The sequence below is a fragment of the Notechis scutatus genome, chromosome 1 (assembly GCF_049901735.1).
Source record: "Notechis scutatus isolate UNSWTSFEM ecotype Mainland chromosome 1, rNotScu1.2, whole genome shotgun sequence".
Taxonomy (NCBI): domain Eukaryota; kingdom Metazoa; phylum Chordata; class Lepidosauria; order Squamata; family Elapidae; genus Notechis; species Notechis scutatus.
The window spans coordinates 2,759,549-2,781,121 of NC_142009.1; the positions used below are offsets into that span (position 1 = coordinate 2,759,549).

General features: G+C 43.8%; 1 protein-coding gene across 1 annotated transcript in view; it reads left to right on the forward strand.

Annotated features, from left to right (window-relative positions):
• Nucleotides 1-21,573, forward strand: part of BLMH (bleomycin hydrolase) — a 39,090-nt gene that overhangs the window by 16,788 nt on the left and 729 nt on the right. The window contains exons 6-11 of the mRNA XM_087955845.1: nucleotides 739-831; nucleotides 5,823-5,978; nucleotides 8,438-8,596; nucleotides 9,375-9,442; nucleotides 10,408-10,525; nucleotides 16,035-16,104. Of these exons, the coding sequence (XP_087811971.1) occupies nucleotides 739-831; nucleotides 5,823-5,978; nucleotides 8,438-8,596; nucleotides 9,375-9,442; nucleotides 10,408-10,525; nucleotides 16,035-16,104 (664 nt within the window). The remainder of the gene's footprint in view (nucleotides 1-738; nucleotides 832-5,822; nucleotides 5,979-8,437; nucleotides 8,597-9,374; nucleotides 9,443-10,407; nucleotides 10,526-16,034; nucleotides 16,105-21,573) is intronic.

Here is a 21,573-nt window from a genome sequence, read left to right on the forward strand (position 1 = left end):
CCCCCCCCCCCGCCCAATTGATTTTGCTCATCAGAGGGGTTGCAAAAGGGGACCACGTGACCCCAGGGACACTCTGACGGTCATAACTATGAGTCGCATGCCAAGCACACCAATTTCGATCACGTGAACGGTTGTAAGTCTGCAAAACGGTCATAAGTCCTTTTTTTTTTTTCAGTGCTGTTGTAACTTGGAACAGTCACTAACAGGTAACAGATAATCAGAGTTGTAAGGGACCTTATAGGTCATCTAGTCCAACCCCCCACCCAAGCGGGAGACTAAATGACCTCTTGTATAAGCCAAGGACTACCTCTCCTTAAAGCATTTATTTATACTATACAGCCGCCCATTTTATATCAAACTCTGGATGTTCCCAACCGTCAGTTAAAACAACGATCAATATATCACAAATGCACACGTAAAATCTATTAAAAGCACAGACATTAAAACCGGACACCAAAGTCAAAACTTGCAGTCCGTCATTAAGCAAGCTAGTCTCCAAAGCACCTGAGGACAGGACAAAAAACAAGGGATGGAAACGAATGAAGGAGAGAAGAAGAAGAAGCCATGTGGAATTAAGGAGAAACTTCCCTAACAGTGAGGACAATGAACCAGTGGAACAGCTGGCCACTAGAAATTGTGGGTGCTTCACTACTGGAGGTTTTTAAGAAGAGACTGGACAGGTCTGGAATGGTCTAGAATTTGGAAGGTATACTAACATGTATTTCTCCTTTCCAACAGATGCGGGAATATTGCCTTCGGCTACGAAACATGGTCGAGACCGGATGTAGCAAAGAGGAGCTTTCGGCAGCAGTCGACACCATGATCGAGGAGGTAGGTGGTCCTTGGGGAAGGGACCCCCGTCCCGAATTTGGGGGTTGCTTTCGAAGTAGTATCTAACTAACAAAATTAAATTCGACGTAGAGAAAAGGAAAGTCCTACACTTAGGCAAGAAAAACCCAAAGGACACATATAATAGACTGGGTGAAACCAGGCTCAATAGCAGGAACTGGGAGGGGGATCTCGGAGTCTTAGTGGACAACCAGGCTAAATAGGAGCCAATGTTGTGCAGCAGCAGCCAAAAAAGCCAATGCAATCCTAAGTTGTGTTAACAGAGGGATACAATCGAGGTCAAGGGAGGTACTAATACCACTCTACAAAGCCTTAGTAAGGCCACACCTAGAGTACTGCACCTGGTTTTGGTCACCACACTATAAAAAAGGATGTTGAGAGTATAGAAAAGGTGCAGAGAAGAGCAACCAGGATGATGAGGGGACTGGAGGCTAAAACAAATGAAGAACGGTTGCAGGAACTGGGCCTTGCTAGTCTAGGGAAGAGAAGGACCAGGGGAGACAGGAGAGCATCTTCCAGTATTTGAGGGGCTGCCCCAGAGAGGAGGAAGGGGTCAATCTATTCTCCAAAGCACCCAAAGGCCAGACAAGGAATAATGGATGGAAACTGAACAAGGAGATATTCAACCTGGAAATAAAGAGAAACTTTCTGACCATGAGAACAATCCCATGGAACAGAAGTTGACCTTCTGAAGTTGTGGGAGCTTCATCCCTGGAGGCTTTCAAGAAGAGACTGGACTGCCTTCTGTCAGAAATGATGTAGGGTCTCCCGCTTGGGTGATGGGGTTGGACTAGATGACCTACAAGGTCCCTTCTGACTCTGATTATCTGTATCTAGTATATTCCAGATTTGCAGCCATGCCTCCAAAAGATCTTATCACAAAACCTCTGGCTGGTACAGAAACCCAGAATGAGTGTTTAAAAAGTTTTTGGGACTTGTGGAGCCCAAAATTTCCCTTGCTAAGTGAGACTGTTGTTAAGGAAGTTTTACTCCCATCTCTCAACCTTCCTTGCCGGAGTTATTCAGTGACTCACAGCAGTAGTTAAAAGTTGGTACCACGGTCGTTAAGCGAATCTGGCTTCCCCATGGGCTTTTGTCTGTCCAAAGATCCCAAAGGGGGAATCGTTGTAATCGTCATAAATGTGAGTTAGTTGTCAAAGCATCCAAATCATGTGGCCACGGGGATGCTGCCACGGTCGTAAGTGTGAAAAACGGTCATAAGTCCCTTTTCCCTCAGTGCTGTTGTAACTTCGAACGGTCACTAAGTGAACTCTTGTGAGTGGAGCGCTACCGGTAGCCCTCCACTTAACAATCATTTGTTTAGTGACAACTATTTATTTATTTATTATTGTTTCATTTATATTGCCGCCAATCGCCCATGGCGACTCGAGGGGGCTTACACAACGTAAAACCATATTTAAAATAAAAATAAAAAACAATAAAAACTTATCGAAAAGAATTAAATTCGTAAAGTACAATAGAACAAAATTTGGAAAATAAAATAAATAAATAAATAAAAACCCAACTCCCACCCCCCGCATCCCGATGACAGCAGATCACACTAGCCATTTGATGGGCTCCATCCCTCTCTGGGTTCCCCAAGCCAGTACCACTAGCCGATAACCCGCCATTGCCCGGGTATTGATTTATCCCAATCCTGTATTAAGACAGGAAAATCCTGTAGTTGGGACTCACGCTGTTGTACTGTCTCTTGCGCAGTATCACAGTTCTTCTCTTTCACCACAAGAGGGAGCCCCCTTGTGCAGTCCTGTGAAGCCGTTACCATGGCAAATCCACTGTGATGTACAGTAGAGGCCCGTGAGGGCGAACCTATGGCCCGCGTGCCACAGCTGGCACGCGGAACCATTTGTGCCACTGGTGCACAAGCCGCAAGCGAGCTTACCTCACGCCTCCCAGCTGATTTCCGGCTGGTTTGAGACCTTTTTCGGCCTCCCAGGCGCGAGGAAAGCCTCTGCAGCCTGAAAAATAGGCCCGTTTCGTCACTTCTGGAAATACCAGAAGTGACGAAACGGGCCTATTTCAGGCTGCAAGGCTTTCCTCACGCCTGGGAGGCCGAAAAAGGCCTCAAACAGACCAAAAATCATCTGGGAGGCGCAGTGCAGTAAGAGGGTGGGGGAATTGCACATGTAGGCACAGGGGGCATGGGAGGCGCACGCATTGCCTTCTGGGTGCTGTCACGCTAGCGCGCGAGCATAAGTGCACGCACAATTTTGGATACAGGAGCCCAAAAAGGTTAGCCACCCCTGGTAGAAGCTATTTTAAGGCATGCCCCACACCCCCAAGGGGTGTTAAGAGTAGCGTCTTACCCCCACAGTATTTGTTTCTAGACGATAAGTCATCTGTGAACCAATATTTATAATATAATACTGTAATATACAAAATGTAATAATAAAAATAAATAATAATAATAATAGAGAGAGAAAGAAAATTTGAAGCTCCAACAAGTTCTGAAAATCTGGACACTAGAGGGCAGTAGCAGCCAATGTATCTAAGCCATCCTCGCTGCTGCGCAAAGCGTTCCGCTAGTCCTCAACTTACGGCCAGAACTGGGAAGAAGCATTCCCATTGCTAAAGCAAAGCAGCGGTTAAGTGCATCGTGTCACATTTCGCCACCTTTTTCCACCAGGGTGGTTAAGTAAATCTTCTTCAGCTGAATCACGCAGTCGTTTTAGCAAGTACAGCCCATGGATTCTGCTTTTTTGGGGAAGGCCACAGGTTTAAATCACCCGGCCCCAGACAGTGCAAGTAGTCCTCAACTTACAACAGTTTGTGAGCGGCTGTTTAAATCAGGGGTCTTCAGACTTGACAGCTTTAAAAGAGTTGTGAATTTCAGCTCCCAGAATTCTTCCTCCTCCAGTCATGTTAGCTCGGGAATTCTGGGAGTTGAAGTCCACACAGTCTTAAACTTGCCAAGTTTGAAGACCCTTGGAATAGAGAATAGAACAAGAATAGAATAAGAATTTGAATAGAATTGAATAAGAATTTGAATAAGAATTTTAGAATAGAATGGAGAATGGAGAATGGAGAATAGACGATCGAATAAGAATAGAATAGAATAGGAATAAGATTTTTAGAATAGAATATAGAATAGAAGAATAGAATAAGAATAAGAATTTGAATAGAATTGAATAAGAATTTGAATAAGAATTTTAGAATAGAATAGAGAATGGAGAATAGACGATTGAATAAGAATAGAATAGAATAGGAATAAGATTTTAGAATAGAATATAGAATAGAAGAATAGAATAAGAATAAGAATTTGAATAGAATTGAATAAGAATTTGAATAAGAATTTTAGAATAGAATAGAGAATGGAGAATAGACGATCGAATAAGAATAGAATAGAATAGAATAGAATAGAATAGAATAGAATAGAATAGAATAGAATAGAATAGAATAGAATAGGAATAAGATTTTTAGAATAGAATATAGAATAGAAGAAAAGAATAAGAATAAGAATTTGAATAAGAATTTTAGAATAGAGAATAGAAAAGAATAAGAATTTGAATAGAAGAAGACTTTAAGACTAGAATAGAGCAGGGGTCTTCAAACTTGACAGCTTTAAGACTTGTGGACTTCAACTCCCAGAATTCTTCTTCCTCCAATCACGTTAGCTCAGGAATTCTGGGAGTTGAAGTCCACAAGTCTTAAAGCTGTCAAGTTTGAAGACCCTTGGTTTAAATCAAGAAAGCCACCGAGCTTAGGGAGCAGAAAAGAAAAGACTGGACAGCCACTTGTTTGAAATGGTCTAGACTCTAGGGTCTCCTGCCTGCGCAGGGGGCTGGACTAGAAGACCTCCAAGGTCCCTTCCAGCTCTATTCTGATTGAGTGGTTGGTTGAAATGCTTTTGTCCAATCTCTTTTTAAAAACCTGGAGTGATGGAGCACCCTCAACTTCTGGAAGCATACTGAACAACAGAGTTGGAAGGGACCTTGGAGGTCATCTAGTCCAACCTCCTGCTCAAGCAGGAGATCCTATACCATTTCAGACTGGCAGCTTGTTCAGTCTCTTCTTGAAAACCTCCAGTGATGGAGCACCCTCAACTTCTGGTGGAAAGCTGTTCCACTGGTTAATTGTTCTAACGCTCAGGAAATTTCACCTTAGTTCCAGGTTGCATCTCTCCTTGATTAGTTTCCATCCGTTGCTTCTTGTCCCAAGAGCTTTGGAGAATTGGTTGACCTCCAATTCTTCTTTGTGGCAGCCGCCCAAATATTGGAAGGCTGCTCTCCTCTCTCCCCTGGTCCTTCTCTTCCCTAGACTAGCCAGGCCCAGTTCCTGCAACCGTTCTTCGTATGTTTGAGCCTCCAGTCCCCTCATCATCCTGGTTGCTCTTCTCTGCACTTTTTCTAGAGTCTCAACATCTTTTTTTATAATGTGGTGACCAAAACTGGATGCAGTACTCTAGGTGTGGTCTTACTAAGGATGGATAGAGGGATGGATGGATGGATGGATGGATGGATGGATGGATGGATGACAGACAGATAGACAGACAGGACAGCTAGACAAGATATAGATGGATAGACAGACAGACAGAGATGATAGACAGACAGACAAGCTAGGCCCATTTCCTGCAACCATTCATCATATCTTTTAGCCTCCAGTTCTCTAATCCTCTTTGTTGCTCTTTTTTGGCACTCTTTCCAGAGTGTCAACCTCTTTTTTAACCACCCAAAACTGGATGCAGTATTCCAAGTGTGGCCTTACCCAGATATTAAAATCATTGTCACCCCCTTTATGCACCTCTGGCAGTTCTTCCAGCTTGAGGTTCCTCCCTCGGTGACCGTGGGAATCAAACCCCACTATGGCGCCGCCAATGCTTTCCTTTCCCCTCCGCGTCCTTCCTTCCTTCCTCCACTTGCAACCTACCGTTTCAAACTCTCACAGCTGCCCACCAACCCATTTCAGAGGGTGGCTGGGTTTCCACAACCACGTTCTCTCCCATCCTCTTCCAGGTTTTCCGGGTCGTCAGCATCTGCCTGGGGAACCCTCCTACCACCTTCTGCTGGGAATATTACGACAAGGAGAAGAATTATCACAAGATCGGCCCGATCAGCCCCGCAAAGTTCTACCAAGAACACGTCAAACCCTTGTTTGATATGGAGAGCAAGGTACGAAGGTCTCGCGGTGCAAACCAACATGAAGTGTGTCAGGGCTCCAACAAATCCGCCCCCCGTTCAAATCATAAGTCTCTAGCCACATCTCTCAAGAGTAAAAAAAAAAGATTTATTAGGAGTGACCATGTCGGCGTTAGCTGGGTGCAGCCGACTCTTTAAGACCCATCATTCATTTCCCCCTTGACCCTGGTCTTCCCCCTCCTGGATGTATATTCTCCAATGGGACACATCCATAGCCAAGAGTCATCAATCATGCTCTCTAGTAATAATCTTGTGCGCCAACAGCTTCGGCTGCCTAGCAATTATCTGAAGCATTTAAGGAATGCACTGCTTTCTCCCACTCCCTTTCTGCTGGCAACTAAAAAGACCAAAGGAGTATTTTATTTTTTTTTAGTTGACCAAGTGATCATTTCCCTGATCCTGGAATCTCTTTTTTTTTAGGGATCTGGGCACATTCCTTACCCTGAAATCCCTTTCCTCAAACCTAGCCCAGCCCAGCTGTGTCTCTCAGTGTGGCATCCCTCCCCAATATAGTCAGCATTCCTCCCTTGCTGAAACTAGAATTCCCTTTTTGGATTCAACCAGGAAGGGCGATTTGATTGTAATTCTCCTTTTTTTTCCTGGCGTACGGGAAGCCCACGAGAGATTTGACCCCACTTATTTCTGTAAACCATCCGAAGGTGCTGGGCTAGAAACCAGAAGACGGGGAGTTCTAGTCCCGCTTTAATCATGAGAGATGTCTGGGGGGCCTTTGATCCAAGCTTGTAACTTCTGGTTTCATCTTAGATATGAAAGCCAGTTGGGTGACTTTGGCTCAATCACCAGGAGACATTGAGTTCTAGTTTTTGCCTTAGGCAGGAAAAAAGGCTAGGTGACTTGGGACCAATCACCAGGAGACTGGGAGTTCTAGTTTCTGCCTTAGGCTTCAAATCCAGCTGGGTGACTTTGGGCCAATCACCAGGAGACATTGAGTTCTAGTTTCTGCCTTAGGCAGGAAAGGCGGGTTGGTGACTTTGGGCCAATCACCAGGTGCCATTGAGTTCTAGTCCAGCCTTAGGAAGGAAAGACCGCTGGGTGACTTTGGTCCAATCACCAGATGCCATTGAGTTCTAGTTTCTGCCTTAGGCATCAAATCCAGCTGGGTGACTTTGGGCCAATCACCAGGTGCCATTGAGTTCTAGTCCAGCCTTAGGAAGGAAAGACCGCTGGGTGACTTTGGTCCAATCACCAGATGCCATTGAGTTCTAGTTTCTGCCTTAGGCATCAAATCCAGCTGGGTGACTTTGGGCCAATCACCAGGTGCCATTGAGTTCTAGTTTCTGCCTTAGGCAGGAAAGGCGGGTTGGTGACTTTCAGCCAATCACCAGGTGCCATTGAGTTCTAGTTTCTGCCTTAGGCAGGAAAGGCGGGTTGGTGACTTTCAGCCAATCACCAGGTGCCATTGAGTTCTAGTTTCTGCCTTAGGCAGGAAAGGCGGGTTGGTGACTTTCAGCCAATCACCAGGTGCCATTGAGTTCTAGTTTCTGCCTTAGGCAGGAAAGGCGGGTTGGTGACTTTGGGCCAATCACCAGGTGCCATTGAGTTCTAGTTTCTGCCTTAGGCAGGAAAGGCGGGTTGGTGACTTTCAGCCAATCACCAGGTGCCATTGAGTTCTAGTCCAGCCTTAGGCAGGAAGCGGGTTGGTGACTTTCAGCCAATCACCAGGTGCCATTGAGTTCTAGTCCAGCCTTAGGCAGGAAAGGCGGGTTGGTGACTTTCAGCCAATCACCAGGTGCCATTGAGTTCTAGTCCAGCCTTAGGCAGGAAAGACCGCTGGGTGACTTTGGGCCAATCACCAGGAGACATTGAGTTCTAGTTTCTGCCTTAGGCAGGAAAGGCGGGTTGGTGACTTTCAGCCAATCACCAGGTGCCATTGAGTTCTAGTTCCGCCTTAGGCAGGAAAGACCGCTGGGTGACTTTGGGCCAATCACCAGGAGACATTGAGTTCTAGTTTCTGCCTTAGGCAGGAAAGGCGGGTTGGTGACTTTCAGCCAATCACCAGGTGCCATTGAGTTCTAGTCCAGCCTTAGGCAGGAAAGACCGCTGGGTGACTTTGGGCCAATCACCAGGTGCCATTGAGTTCTAGTCCAGCCTTAGGCAGGAAAGCTGGCTGAGGACCTCTGACCCAATCACTAGGAGCTTGTGAGTTCCAGTCCCACCTTAAAACATGGAAGCCGCCTGGGTGACTTTGAGCCAATCCCCAGAAGGCCAGGAGTTCTAATCCTACACTGGCTGGGGAATTCTGGGAATTGAAGTCCACCCCCAGTCTTAAAAGTGGCCAAAGTTGGACATCTCTGATTGAAACCATCCCATCTGGCTGGTGGGGGGAGGCGTCCCAGCCGAGCCAGGGGGTTGCCCCTTCCTGCACCTGACTGCCCCTAACCTGCCCCCCCTCTCTCCACTCCATCTCACAGGTGTGCCTGGTGAACGATCCTCGTCCCCGGAACAAATACAACCAGCTCTACACAGTGGATTATCTGGGCAACATGGTGGGTGGCAGGAAGACCCTTTACAACAACCAGCCGGTGGAGCTCTTGAAAAAGATGGTGGCCGCGTCTATACAGGATGGAGAGGTCAGTCTCTTGCAACCCCCACTGCCCCCCCCAGTTGATTCCCCCCCCCAATTCTCTTCCGCTCTTTCTTCTTCGTTGTGATGACCCAAAGGGGTGTGGCACAAAGGCAACACAGTCACATAAGTAAGAAAAGTCCCTTTATTCTCTCCAACTTTCTCCCAACGTCCAGTTAACCTTCGGCTGGAGAAAACTTCTCCCAGGAATAGCCTTTAAGTGGAGGAAATTCAGTCCAAAAACGAAGTACCTACAAACTGCAAATAAAAATCCACACAACCCACAAGCTGCAGCAATTAACTGGACAGGGCAGGAGAAGGAATTGCAGACTTGAAAGCACAGCAAAACACGCACACAGTTGGAAAGATGCCAGGAGCCCAGATAACCCTCGACAATAATAGATAACTCACAATTTGCTTCCAACAAGTTGCTGTGCGCAATCTCCCTTTTTAAACACTGTGTTCCCAGCTGCAGCTAATGAAGGAAATCAGGGCCCTTTCCTCCCCCGTAAGCCATGCAACCCACGTTGCTCCCTTCTCCATTCCTCCCTGCGTCCCCTAGGATGAAGAGGGGGTGGGGCTGGGTCTTCCTCTGAACCCCCTCTCCCTTGCTCTCCCTCTCCTCTGCTCTGCCCAGCCGGACTTTGCCCTTCCCCAGTTTCTTCCACAGCCAACGGAGCCACACTCCCACTCCCTGTCAGCTGCTCGGCCTCCCCCTCCGAATCAGATTCCGACAGGGGCATGACATTCGTCCTGACCGTTGGCTGCTCTCTCTTCTCCCATAGGCAGTTTGGTTTGGCTGCGACGTTGGAAAATGTTTTAACAGCAAGCTAGGCATCAACGATTTGAAGATGTGAGGTTTGGTGCAAGGAGGGGGAGAGCCCATGGGGAGGGTGGGGAGGGGGTTGCCCCTGGACAAGGCTTCCAAGCAGGAGGCCTGGTTCCTCTCACTTTGGGGGTTCGTTGTCTGCACGCAGAGGCCATGGTTTATTTTCTTTATGTGTGTATTGTTTTATTAATCAAATTTATTGGGAGGAGAGAGAGAGAGAGAGAGAGGGAGGGAGGGAGAGAGAGAGAGAGAGGAGGAGGAGAGAGGGGAGAGGGAGAGGGAGAGGGAGAGAGAGAGAGAGAGAGAGAGGTTGGTCCAAATCACCCAGCCAGCTTTTATGTTTAAGGCAGGACTAGAATTCCCACTCTCCTGGTGATTGGCCCAAAGTCACCCAGCTGACTTTCATGCCTTAAGGCAGTACTAGAACTCCCAGTCTCTTGGTGATTGGCCCAAAGTCACCCAGCTGGCTTTAATGCATAAAGCGGGACTAGAACTCCTAATCTCCTGGCGATTGACCCAAAGTTAACCAGACAACTTTCATGCCTAAAGTGGGACTAGAATTCCCAATCTCCTAGCGATTGGCTCAAAGTCATCTAGCTGGCTTTCATGCCTAAGGAGGGACTAGAACTCTCAGTCACCTGGCAATTGGCCCTAAGCCACCCGGACAACTTTCATGCGTAAGACGGAATTAAACTCACCGTCTCTTGGTGATTGGCCCAAAGTCACCCAGCTGGCTTTCATGCCTAAGGCGGGACTAGAACTCACTGTCTCCTAGTTTCTAGCCTAATGTTTTAACCACCAGACCAAACTGGCTCAATGATACCCTGAGCTCATCAGGAAATGCATTTTTTTAATAAATAGGGAGGATAAAACCTGGGGTGACTTCTTCCTTCAGTCCCGACCAGCAAGGGATTGTGGGAGTTGAAGTCCACCTGGAAATCCCAGCCCCATTTGCCCCCCAATTCAGAAACCTTCTTGGTTGTTTGCAGATACAACCATGAGCTGATGTTCGGGGTGTCAGTCAAGAATATGAAGAAAGACGAGCGGCTGATTTTCGGGGACTCCATGATGACGCACGCCATGGTCATTACAGCCTTCACGAAGAAAGTAAGTTTGCTTGGGGGGAAACGCTTTCCCTGCCTTAAATTTACCTGTCCTGGAGATTGGCAAGGTTTGATTGACTGATTGTGGGCCGTCAAATGGATGTCAGCTCAACTACGACATGTATAAGCCTTCTCCATATGAACACATGAGAACATATGAAGAACGGTTGCAGGAACTGGGCCTGGCTAGTCTAGGGAAGAGAAGGACCAGGGGAGACAGGAGAGCAGCCTTCCAATATCTGAGGGGCTGCCCCAAAGAAGAGGGAGTCAAGCTATTCTCCAAAGCACCAGAAGGCAGGACAAGAAACCATGGATGGAAACTAATCAAGGACAGAAGCAACCTGGAATTAAGGAGAAACTTCCCAACAGTGAGGACAATTAACCAATGGAACTGCTTGCCGACAGAAATTGTGGATGCTTCTGTTGGAAGTTAAAACCCACCCCTTTCCTAAAAAAAAAGAAGAAGAAATATTTTAGGATATATTAAAAAGGCAGAATATTTCCCCTAAAAGAAGTAAAAACTCAGAGAGGCAGAGTCATGCTGGCTGAGGAATTCTGGGAGTTGATGTCCACAGGTCATCAAGTTGTCAAGCTTGGAGAACTCTGGAGAAGAGAACATATTGTGGGAGTTGAAGTCCAGAAGTGGTCAAGGTTGGAAGCCCTTGAGAAGAGGACATGCCAGCTGAGGAACTGTGGGAGTTGAAGGAGAAGGAGAAGGAGAAGGGGGAGAAGGAGAAGGAGGGGAAGAAGAAGAAGGGAGGAGGAGGAGGAGGAGGAGGAGGAGGAGGAGAAGAAGAAGAAGAAGAAGAAGAAGAAGAAGAAGAAGAAGAAGAAGAAGAAGAAGAGAAGAAGAAGAAGAGAAGAAGAAGAAGAAAGAAGAAGAAGAAGAAGAAGAAGAAGAAGAAGAAGAAGAAGAAGAAGAAGAAGAAGAAGAAGAAGAAGAAGAAGAAGAAGAAGAAAGAAGAAGAAGAAGAAGAAGAACTTTATTGTCATTGTACACGTACAACGAAACTGTGGATGCACCCCAGCAACTGTTCGCAATACAATAAAACCAAATGAAGATAAGAAAGATAGAGTACCCACGTCTCCATTTGCAATTTGAGAGTACAATATCTACGAATATACACAAAATATACATCCAACACTGACTGTAACGCTTAGCCGAGTGTAATACACAAGAGATGGATTGTACTGTAATATGTTATTATGCAACTGAATGGGGTATTGAGATTTCACATCTTTTCACATCTTAATGAGGTAGCGACTTCGTCTTTATTTGCGGTTCGGATGGCCCAGGGAAAGAAGCTATTTGTTAGTCTAGTGGTGTGGGATTTTATTGACCTAAAACGCGGTCCAGACGGCAGCAGGTCAAAAAGATAATTGCCAAGGTGTGAGGGGTCTTCTATGATGGCCTTGATTCTGCTTTGGCAGCGGGACCTGGCTAAGTCTTCCAGGGAGGGCAGAGGGCAACTAATGATCTTTTGAGCCGTGTTTATCACCCTCTATACATTTTTTCTGTCCTCAACTGTGGAGCCTGCATACCACACACCCAGACAATACGTCAGAGTGCTCTCCACAGAGGCTTTATAGAAAGCCAGCAACAGCTTCTTATCCAGATTGTTCTTCCTGAGAACCCGCAGGAAGTGCAGCCGCTCCTGAGCCTTCTTCACTATGGCCTTGGGGTTAGGGGACCAGGAGATATCAGCTGAAATAGGGGTGCCAAGGAATCTGATCGTAGGGACAGTTTCCACTCGTTCTCCCCGTTGATGATGAGTGGGGCGTGGTCCTGTCCATGTTTCCTGAAGTCCATAATCAGTTCTTTGGTTTTATGGACATTCAGGGACAGATGGTTCTGTGAACACCAGATAGACAGGTTCTCTACTTCAGCCCTATATGCCGTCTCATCCTCTCCAGAGAAGTCCACAAGTCAAGGTTGGAAGCCCTTGAGAAGAGGACATGCCGGCTGAGGAACTCTGGGAGTTGAAGTCCAGAAGTGGTCAAGGTTGGAAACCTTTTGAGAAGAGGACATGCCGGCTGAGGAACTCTGGGAGTTGAAGTCCACAAGTCAAGGTTGGAAACCTTTTGAGAAGAGGACATGCCGGCTGAGGAATTCTGGGAGTTGAAGTCCACAAGTCAAGGTTGGAAACCTTTTGAGAAGAGGACATGCCGGCTGAGGAACTCTGGGAGTTGAAGTCCACAAGTCAAGGTTGGAAACCTTTTGAGAAGAGGACATGCCGGCTGAGGAATTCTGGGAGTTGAAGTCCACAAGTCAAGGTTGGAAGCCTTTTGAGAAGAGGACATGCCGGCTGAGGAACTCTGGGAGTTGAAGTCCACAAGTCAAGGTTGGAAGCCTTTTGAGAAGAGGACATGCTGGTTGAGGAATTCTGGGAGTTGAAGTCCACAAGTCAAGGTTGGAAACCTTTTGAGAAGAGGACATGCTGGCTGAGGAACTCTGGGAGTTGAAGTCCATGTCAAGTTGCCACGGTTGAGCTCCTCTGTTCTAGCAATGTCAAAACACTGTCCCGCTAGCCTAAAAAATTATGTTGGGAATTATTTATTGTGGGGGTGGGGGTCTCATTCCCCTCACCCCAGGGAACCCTGCCTGGTGGTTAGTCCTCTTACCAAGCAGAGCCGTTCTCTTCCCTCTGAGCCTTTCAGAATTCCTTCCTCAGGCACCATTGCTTCATCCTGACCAACAATCCTATTGTGGTTATTTAAATACGTTTTGCAACGATGCGGCACACATATATAAATATTCACCCGCCCCTGGCATTCAGCAGTTGCAAAACCAGGTTGGCACGTCGAGAAATTGGAGGAGAAGCAATTGTTGGCAGCCAAATTGAAACCAGAAATGCCAGATTGGCAGGAAGCGTGTTTTTTGTTTTAAATAAAAAAAATATTTTTTACATACTGTACAATCAATCCATTCCATTTCAACCGTGTGTCAGTTAAGTTCATATTTCATGTCCTTACAGTTTACAATTAATACTCTCCTTATCAATATACTAATATAACAACAATCCGTTTTCTTTTCTTTTTAAATTTAAAAATACTTTATTAAATATATTTATATACATACAATAAAATCAAAACATTCCATTTGTCGCAACGTAGGCAAATACAGTGTTCGCTCTAATTGACAACTCTCTCATTGTATCAAATGTTCATTCACTTATTTAGATATAATACAGAATTTCATTCTAATTATTTATCACAAATAAATTTGCATATAATATTACCAATTTCTTTCATGTCCTTTTATTTGACTTTTTATTCCTTTCTTGTCTATCTTCCAGCCAACTATACCATAAGTTCCAAATCTCATAGTATTCTGACTCCTCTTGTTTTCTGAGTTCCATTGATAGCCTGTCCATTTCTGCACATTCCAGGGTTTTCTTTATGACCATGAATTCGGGGGTTTTTGCATTTCCAATTTTGAGCAAAGGTGACCCTTGCTGCCGTTAATATATGGAGTATTATGTATAATAATTTTTTGCTCATTTTCTGTTTTAGGATTCCTAATAGAAATATCTCTGGTTTAAACTCAGTTTTAACTTTTGTGATTTCTTCTAACCGATTTTTAATTTTCTCCAGTATTTTTTATTTTTTTTTGCTTTTGGGCAGGTCCACCACATATGATAATCACGTTTTCATGTCGTTAATATCCAATGTATCCATTTTTACAAATCTTCTCTTATCACTATTATATATTCATCTGATCCATTTTAATTCATTTTTATTTTCTAACCATTGCTAAAATAAATCCCATACCATGTTATATTCAGAGTCTTCTTTTTTCTTTAATTTCCAATGCTAAATCTATTCATTTCTGCACTTTCAAATATTTTTTTCAATTACTTTTGTAAAAGGAAAACTTGTTTGTCGTAGCAGCCGGGTGTCCAAAATTTCTGAAGCGTTCTCGACTTCGGGACACCAAGTAACAAAACAGGACATTATGCAAAAAAACCACACCCCATTTTGGGGATATTTCCATCCATACAGGCCATCCTCGACTTAACAGCGTGACCATTTAGTGACAGTTCCAAGTTGCAATGGCTCTGAAAAAAAAGTGACTTGACCGTTTTTCACACTTTACGACCATTTTTCACACTTATGCCCGTCACAGCGCCCTGGGGTCATGTCATGTGATCCCTTTTGCCTCCTAACAAGAGAAGTCCACGGGGAAGCCAAGTCACTTAACAACTTAACTGCGGTGATTCACTCCACCCCGATGGCAAGAAAGTTCATAAAACGAGGCCAATGCACACTTAACAAACTGCCTCACTTAGCAATATAAATTTTGAGCTCAATGCTAGTCGTAGGTCGAGGACTACCTGGAGTTCAAGGGGGGGGAAAAAATAAAACCACCGCCCTGAAAATCATTCATAAAAATCATTCGATCAGGCAGACCAAATATAAGCAGTCCTCGACTTATAACCGTTTGTTTAGTGACCTGTGAAGACCTGGGGCGTGACACAAAAATTACAAAGTTACAAAAGTAGAATAAATTCCCTTGAATGCCTCCAACTTGGCCCCCAATGTCCAATTACCCTTGGCTGGAGATCAAACTCTTCCAGAAACAGTCTACGAAGGGCAGAAATGCAGTCCGAACCCAAAGTAAAGATAATTAGAAATAAAAAAAACCAACACAAACCACGCTGACGTAATTAACACAGCAGGCCAGGATGATAAATTGCAGACTTTCATCGGATGCAGCACCCACAGTTGGGAGGACACCAAAACCCAGATAAGCCTCGACAAAGATAATGCACACTTTGCTTCCAGCAACTCTGCCATGCGCAGTTTGCCCTTTTAAACAGTCTTCCCAGCTGCAGCCCATGAAGGGGATCAGGGCCCTTTCCTCCCCCGTAAACCACGTTGCTCCCTTCTCCATTCCTCCCTGAGTGCCCTAGGATGAAGACGGGATGGCCCTGGGTCTTCCTCTGAATGCCCAGCTGGACTGTGTGCCCTTCCCCAGTTTCCTCCACAGCCACCGGAGCCACACTCCCACTCCCTGTCAGCTGCTCAATCTCCCCCTCGGAGTCGGACTCCCACAAGGGCATGACAGTGTTACATTGGCACTCTGTTACAATGGCACTGAAAAATGTGACTTACGACCATCTTTCACCTTTACGACTTTCGCACCGTCCCCACGATCAAACTTCGGACGCTTGGCAACCGATTCATATTTATGACCATTGCTATGTCCTGGGGTTACACGATCCCCTTTTGCGACCTTCTGACAAGCAGTGGGGGGGGGCTGCCAGATTCACTTAACAACTGGGTGCAACTGCAGCGATTCACTTAACAACGGTGGGAAGAAAAGGTCGTACAATGTGGCAAAATTCACTTAACAAATTCTCACTTAGCAACAGACATTTCAGGCTCTGTTTTGGTCATAAGTCGAGGACTGCCTGTACCGCTTAAGTAATTTTCATTCCCCAGGATGAAGTGTCTTGCAGTCGGTGGTTCCCGCTGGGTTTTTCTCACCGCCTACGACCCTTCTTTTCTAGGAAGAACCAGACGAAGGCTACGAGAAGTGGCGCGTGGAGAATTCCTGGGGTGAAGACCGTGGGAATAAAGGTATGGCGTCCTTTGTGAAGGGGAAGGGGGGCTTTCAAGGTTGAGCCAAGGGGAGGGTAACACATCCCCATTCAAGAACTCTGACTCCTCTTTCTCCCTCCACTCCCCCCAAATTAATTGCAAGAAGGGGTGTGTATGTGTTTTTGGATCTATCATCCATTCAGCCATCCATTGATTCTACCTTCTGTCTATCTATCTATCTATCTATCTATCTATCTATCTATCTATCTATCTATCTATCTATCTATCTATCTATCTATCTATCTATCTATCCATCCATCCATCTACCTACCTATCTATCTACCTATCTATCATCCAGCCAGCCATTGATTCTACTTTCTGTCTATCTTTCTGTCAACTATCTCTCATCTATCTATCTATCTATCTATCTATCTATCTATCTATCTATCTATCTATCTATCTATCTATCTATCTATCTATCTATCTATCTATCTATCTATCTATCTATCTATCTATCTATCTATCATCCAGCCAGCCAGCCATTGATTTTACTTTCTGTCTATCTGTCAACTATCTCATATCTATCTATCTATCTATCTATCTATCTATCTATCTATCCATCTATCTATCTATCTATCTATCTATCTATCTATCATCCAGCCAGCCATTGATTCTACTTTCTGTCTATCTGTCTGTCATCTATCTATCTATCTATCTATCTATCTATCTATCTATCTATCTATCTATCATCCAGCCATTGATTCTACTTTCTGTCTGTCTGTCTGTCATCTATCTCTATATCTATTTATCTTTCATCTATCTATCTCTATCTGTCTGCCTAGCTCTATCTATCTATCTTCATCCATCCATCCATTGATTCTACCGTCTGTCTCTCTGTCTGTCATCTGTCTGTCATCCATCCATTAATTTTACAGTCTGTCTGTCTGCCTATCTATCCATCCATCCATCCATTGATTCTACCATCTCTCTGTCATCTGTCTGTCTGTCTGTCTGTCTGTCTGTCTATCATCTGTCTATCATCTGTCTGTCTGTCATCTATCATCCATCTATCCATTAATTCTACCATCTGTCTGTCTATCATCTCTATCTATCATCCATCCATCCATCTGCCAACTGTCTGTCTGTATCTGTCTACGGTGTCTGTCTGTCTGTCTGTCTGTCTATCTATCTATCTATCTATCTATCTATCTATCTATCTATCTAATCTGTCTGTCTGTCTATAGATGACCTACAAGATCCCTTCCAACTGTATTATTCTATTCTATTTCAAGTTCTTTTTGCTTCTAATCTTTCAAATTCAATTCTATTCCGTTCTATTTTATTCCCTATTCTATTCTCTCCTCTCCTCTCCTCGTCCTTCATAGGGGGCCATTTCAAGCTTTCAGGATTTAAACACAGCAAAGCCCCTTTGGTTACAGACAGTCCTCAACTTACAACCATTTGTTTAGTGACCGTTCAAAGTTACAACGGCACTGAAAAAAGGGATTTACGACCGTTTTTTCACACTCAGTGACCATTGCAGCATCTCCACAAGGATCCACATTCAGGCGCTTGGCCACTGACTCATATTTACGACGGTCTCAATGTCCTGGGGGGGTCACGTGATCCCCTTTTGTGACCTTCCGACCAGGGGAAGCCGGATTCACTTAACAACCGTGTGACTCCATGATTCCCTTCACCGCAGTGGCAGGAAAGGTCGTAAAAAACGGGACAAAGCTCACTTGTCTCGCTTGGGGAGATTAATTTTGGGCTCCGTTGTGGTCGTAAGTCGAGGACTGCCTGTAGCGAGCTCAGTTTGGAAGCCGACTCTGGCAGGGATTCAAACCTCAGTCTGAGGCTTGCCTAAAACAACAGACTAAACCAGGGTGGGAGGAGGCGGAGGGCGAGAAGGGAGGGAGGAAATGAGAGCGCTTTCTTGGGGTCTCGACCCACCTTTCCTGCCAAGCCTCCCCCACCTTTCCCAAGGGGGGGGGAGGAGCTCCCTCTGGCCGCCCTGACTTCTGCCCCCACCCCAAAGGGCATTGTTCACACCGCGAAGGCACTTCCTCTGATACGCAGGAATTTCCTTGGCCCAAAAGGTTATCAAATCTGCTTTTTCTTGGGTTTTGTTTCCAAAAATACTCGCTGAAATCTCTGTGTTCCCTGTACATTTTGTCCTGTTTGGGGTTTTTCTTTTTTTCCCCCAAGTGAGAGAAAGTTTGCAAATTTGCAAAGATTTTGCATCATGGGACTTGAATCCTTAGTTTTCTCTTGCGGCTCTTGAAATAGCCCAGTTTCCCCGAAAATAAGATCCTAACCGAAAAATAAACCCTAGCATGGTTTTTTTCAGGAGGCTCGTAATATAAGCCCTACCCCCCCCAAAAAAAAATAAGCCCCAGTTAAGATTCTCAGTCAGACAGACTCAGTGAGGTCCAGTATTTCCCCGAAAATAAGACCTAACCGGAAAATAAGACCTATTCTTCCTTTTGGAGGAAAAAAATAATATAAGATCCGATCTTGTAACGCTATTCACTGTCCTGGCCAGTTTGACGCAAATCGAAGAGAGCTCAAAAACTCTTAAATTCAGTTATTTGGTTTCTGGATGCTGAAACATTTCGATTTTAAGCCCTGTGGCTATGGGGTCAGTAGGAAAACAATGTATGGATGGGTCTGTTCGTTCTTACTAGCTGATCCGTTCAATTAAAATAATAATAATACAATGCATTTAGTTAGCTTAAGGGGGGGAAATCAAAATTATTCAGGAAGCGGGTTTTCCTATAAAGTAGCGTTTCTCAACCTTATCCCCTTTAAGAGGGGAGGACTTCCACTCCCAGAATTCCCCATTAATCATTCTTGAAGACAGATGGACTTCCCAGAATACCTCAGCCAGGCCTGGTTCTTGGGAGTGATCCAGGGCATCTCTGTTTAAACCAATGTTTCTCACTTGAATAGAATGGGAACAGAATTAAGAATAGAATAGAATGTAGAGCAGAGCAGAACAGAATAGAATTCCTTTTATTGGCCAAGTGTGATTGGACCCACAAGGAATTTGTCTTGGTGCAAATGCTCTCAGTGTACATAAAAAGAAAAAATACATTCATCAAGGGTCAAGAAGCATCAGGTACAACACTTAGTAATAGCCATAGAATAGGAATAGGAATAGCCATAGAATAGAATAGAATAGAATAGAATAGAATAGAATAGAATAGAATAGAATAGAATAGAATAGAATAGAATTCTTTTTATTGGCCAAGGATGATTGGACCCACAAGGAATTTGTCTTGGTGCAAATGCTCTCAGTGTACATAAAAAGAAAAGATACATTCATCAAGGGTCAAGAATCATAAGGTACAACACTTAGTAATAGCCATAGAATAGGAATAGAATAGAATAGAATAGGAATAGGAATAGGAATAGAATAGAATTCTTTTTATTGGCCAAGGATGATTGGACACACAAGGAATTTGTCTTGGTGCAGATGCTCTCAGTGTACATAAAAAGAAAAGATACATTCATCAAGGGTCAAGAATCATAAGGTACAACACTTAGTAATAGCCATAGAATAGGAATAGGAATAGAATAGAATAGGAATAGGAATAGGAATAGGAATAGAATTCTTTTTATTGGCCAAGGATGATTGGACCCACAAGGAATTTGTCTTGGTGCAGATGCTCTCAGTGTACATAAAAAGAAAAGATACATTCATCAAGGGTCAAGAATCATAAGGTACAACACTTAGTAATAGCCATAGAATAGGAATAGGAATAGAATAGAATAGGAATAGGAATAGAATAGAATTCTTTTTATTGGCCAAGGATGATTGGACACACAAGGAATTTGTCTTGGTGCAGATGCTCTCAGTGTACATAAAAAGAAAAGATACATTCATCAAGGGTCAAGAATCATAAGGTACAACACTTAGTAATAGCCATAGAATAGGAATAGGAATAGAATAGAATAGGAATAGGAATAGGAATAGGAATAGGAATAGAATAGAATTCTTTTTATTGGCCAAGGATGATTGGACACACAAGGAATTTGTCTTGGTGCAGATGCTCTCAGTGTACATAAAAAGAAAAGATACATTCATCAAGGGTTAAGAATCATAAGGTACAACACTTAGTAATAGCCATAGAATAGGAATAGGAATAGAATAGAATAGGAATAGGAATAGGAATAGGAATAGGAATAGGAATAGAATAGAATTCTTTTTATTGGCCAAGGATGATTGGACACACAAGGAATTTGTCTTGGTGCAGATGCTCTCAGTGTACATAAAAAGAAAAGATACATTCATCAAGGGTCAAGAATCATAAGGTACAACACTTAGTAATAGCCATAGAATAGGAATAGGAATAGAATAGAATAGGAATAGGAATAGGAATAGAATTCTTTTTATTGGCCAAGGATGATTGGACACACAAGGAATTTGTCTTGGTGCAAATGCTCTCAGTGTACATAAAAAGAAAAGATACATTCATCAAGGGTCAAGAATCATAAGGTACAACACTTAGTAATAGCCATAGAATAGGAATAGGAATAGAATAGAATAGGATTAGGAATAGGAATAGAATAGAATTCTTTTTATTGGCCAAGGATGATTGGACACACAAGGAATTTGTCTTGGTGCAAATGTTCTCAGTGTACATAAAAAGAAAAAATACATTCATCAAGGGTCAAGAATCATAAGGTACAACACTTAGTAATAGCCATAGAATAGGAATAGGAATAGAATAGGAATAGGAATAGAATAGAATTCTTTTTATTGGCCAAGGATGATTGGACCCACAAGGAATTTGTCTTGGTGCAAATGCTCTCAGTGTACATAAAAAGAAAAGATACATTCATCAAGGGTCAAGAATCATAAGGTACAACACTTAGTAATAGCCATAGAATAGGAATAGGAATAGAATAGAATAGGAATAGGAATAGGAATAGGAATAGAATTCTTTTTATTGGCCAAGGATGATTGGACACACAAGGAATTTGTCTTGGTGCAAATGCTCTCAGTGTACATAAAAAGAAAAGATACATTCATCAAGGGTCAAGAATCATAAGGTACAACACTTAGTAATAGCCATAGGGTGGAATAGAATAGGATAGGATAGAATAGAATAGAACAGAACAGAACAGAACAGAACAGAACAAGAGATTAGAATAAAGAATAGAATAGAGAATAGAACAGAATAATAATGGAATGGAATAGAATAACTTTATGGTCACTTTGTACACAAATCATTAAAATGAAATTTCATTGCCTACAGCTCTCAAAGAGTCACACCTCCAATATACACTACATAAACACGACAAAATAAATTGCATACATGCATACATATGCATACAAAATTATGCATCTACTCCCATATATCCTATGACACAGACAAACAGCCTAGTCTGTACATGGTGAGAAAAAACGAATGTTGTTTAGTTTCCCCGACAAAAACCACAAACTTAAGAGACGGGACGGCCTGGGAATGACGGCCTTCTTCTTACCTCCCTGGTTCTTGG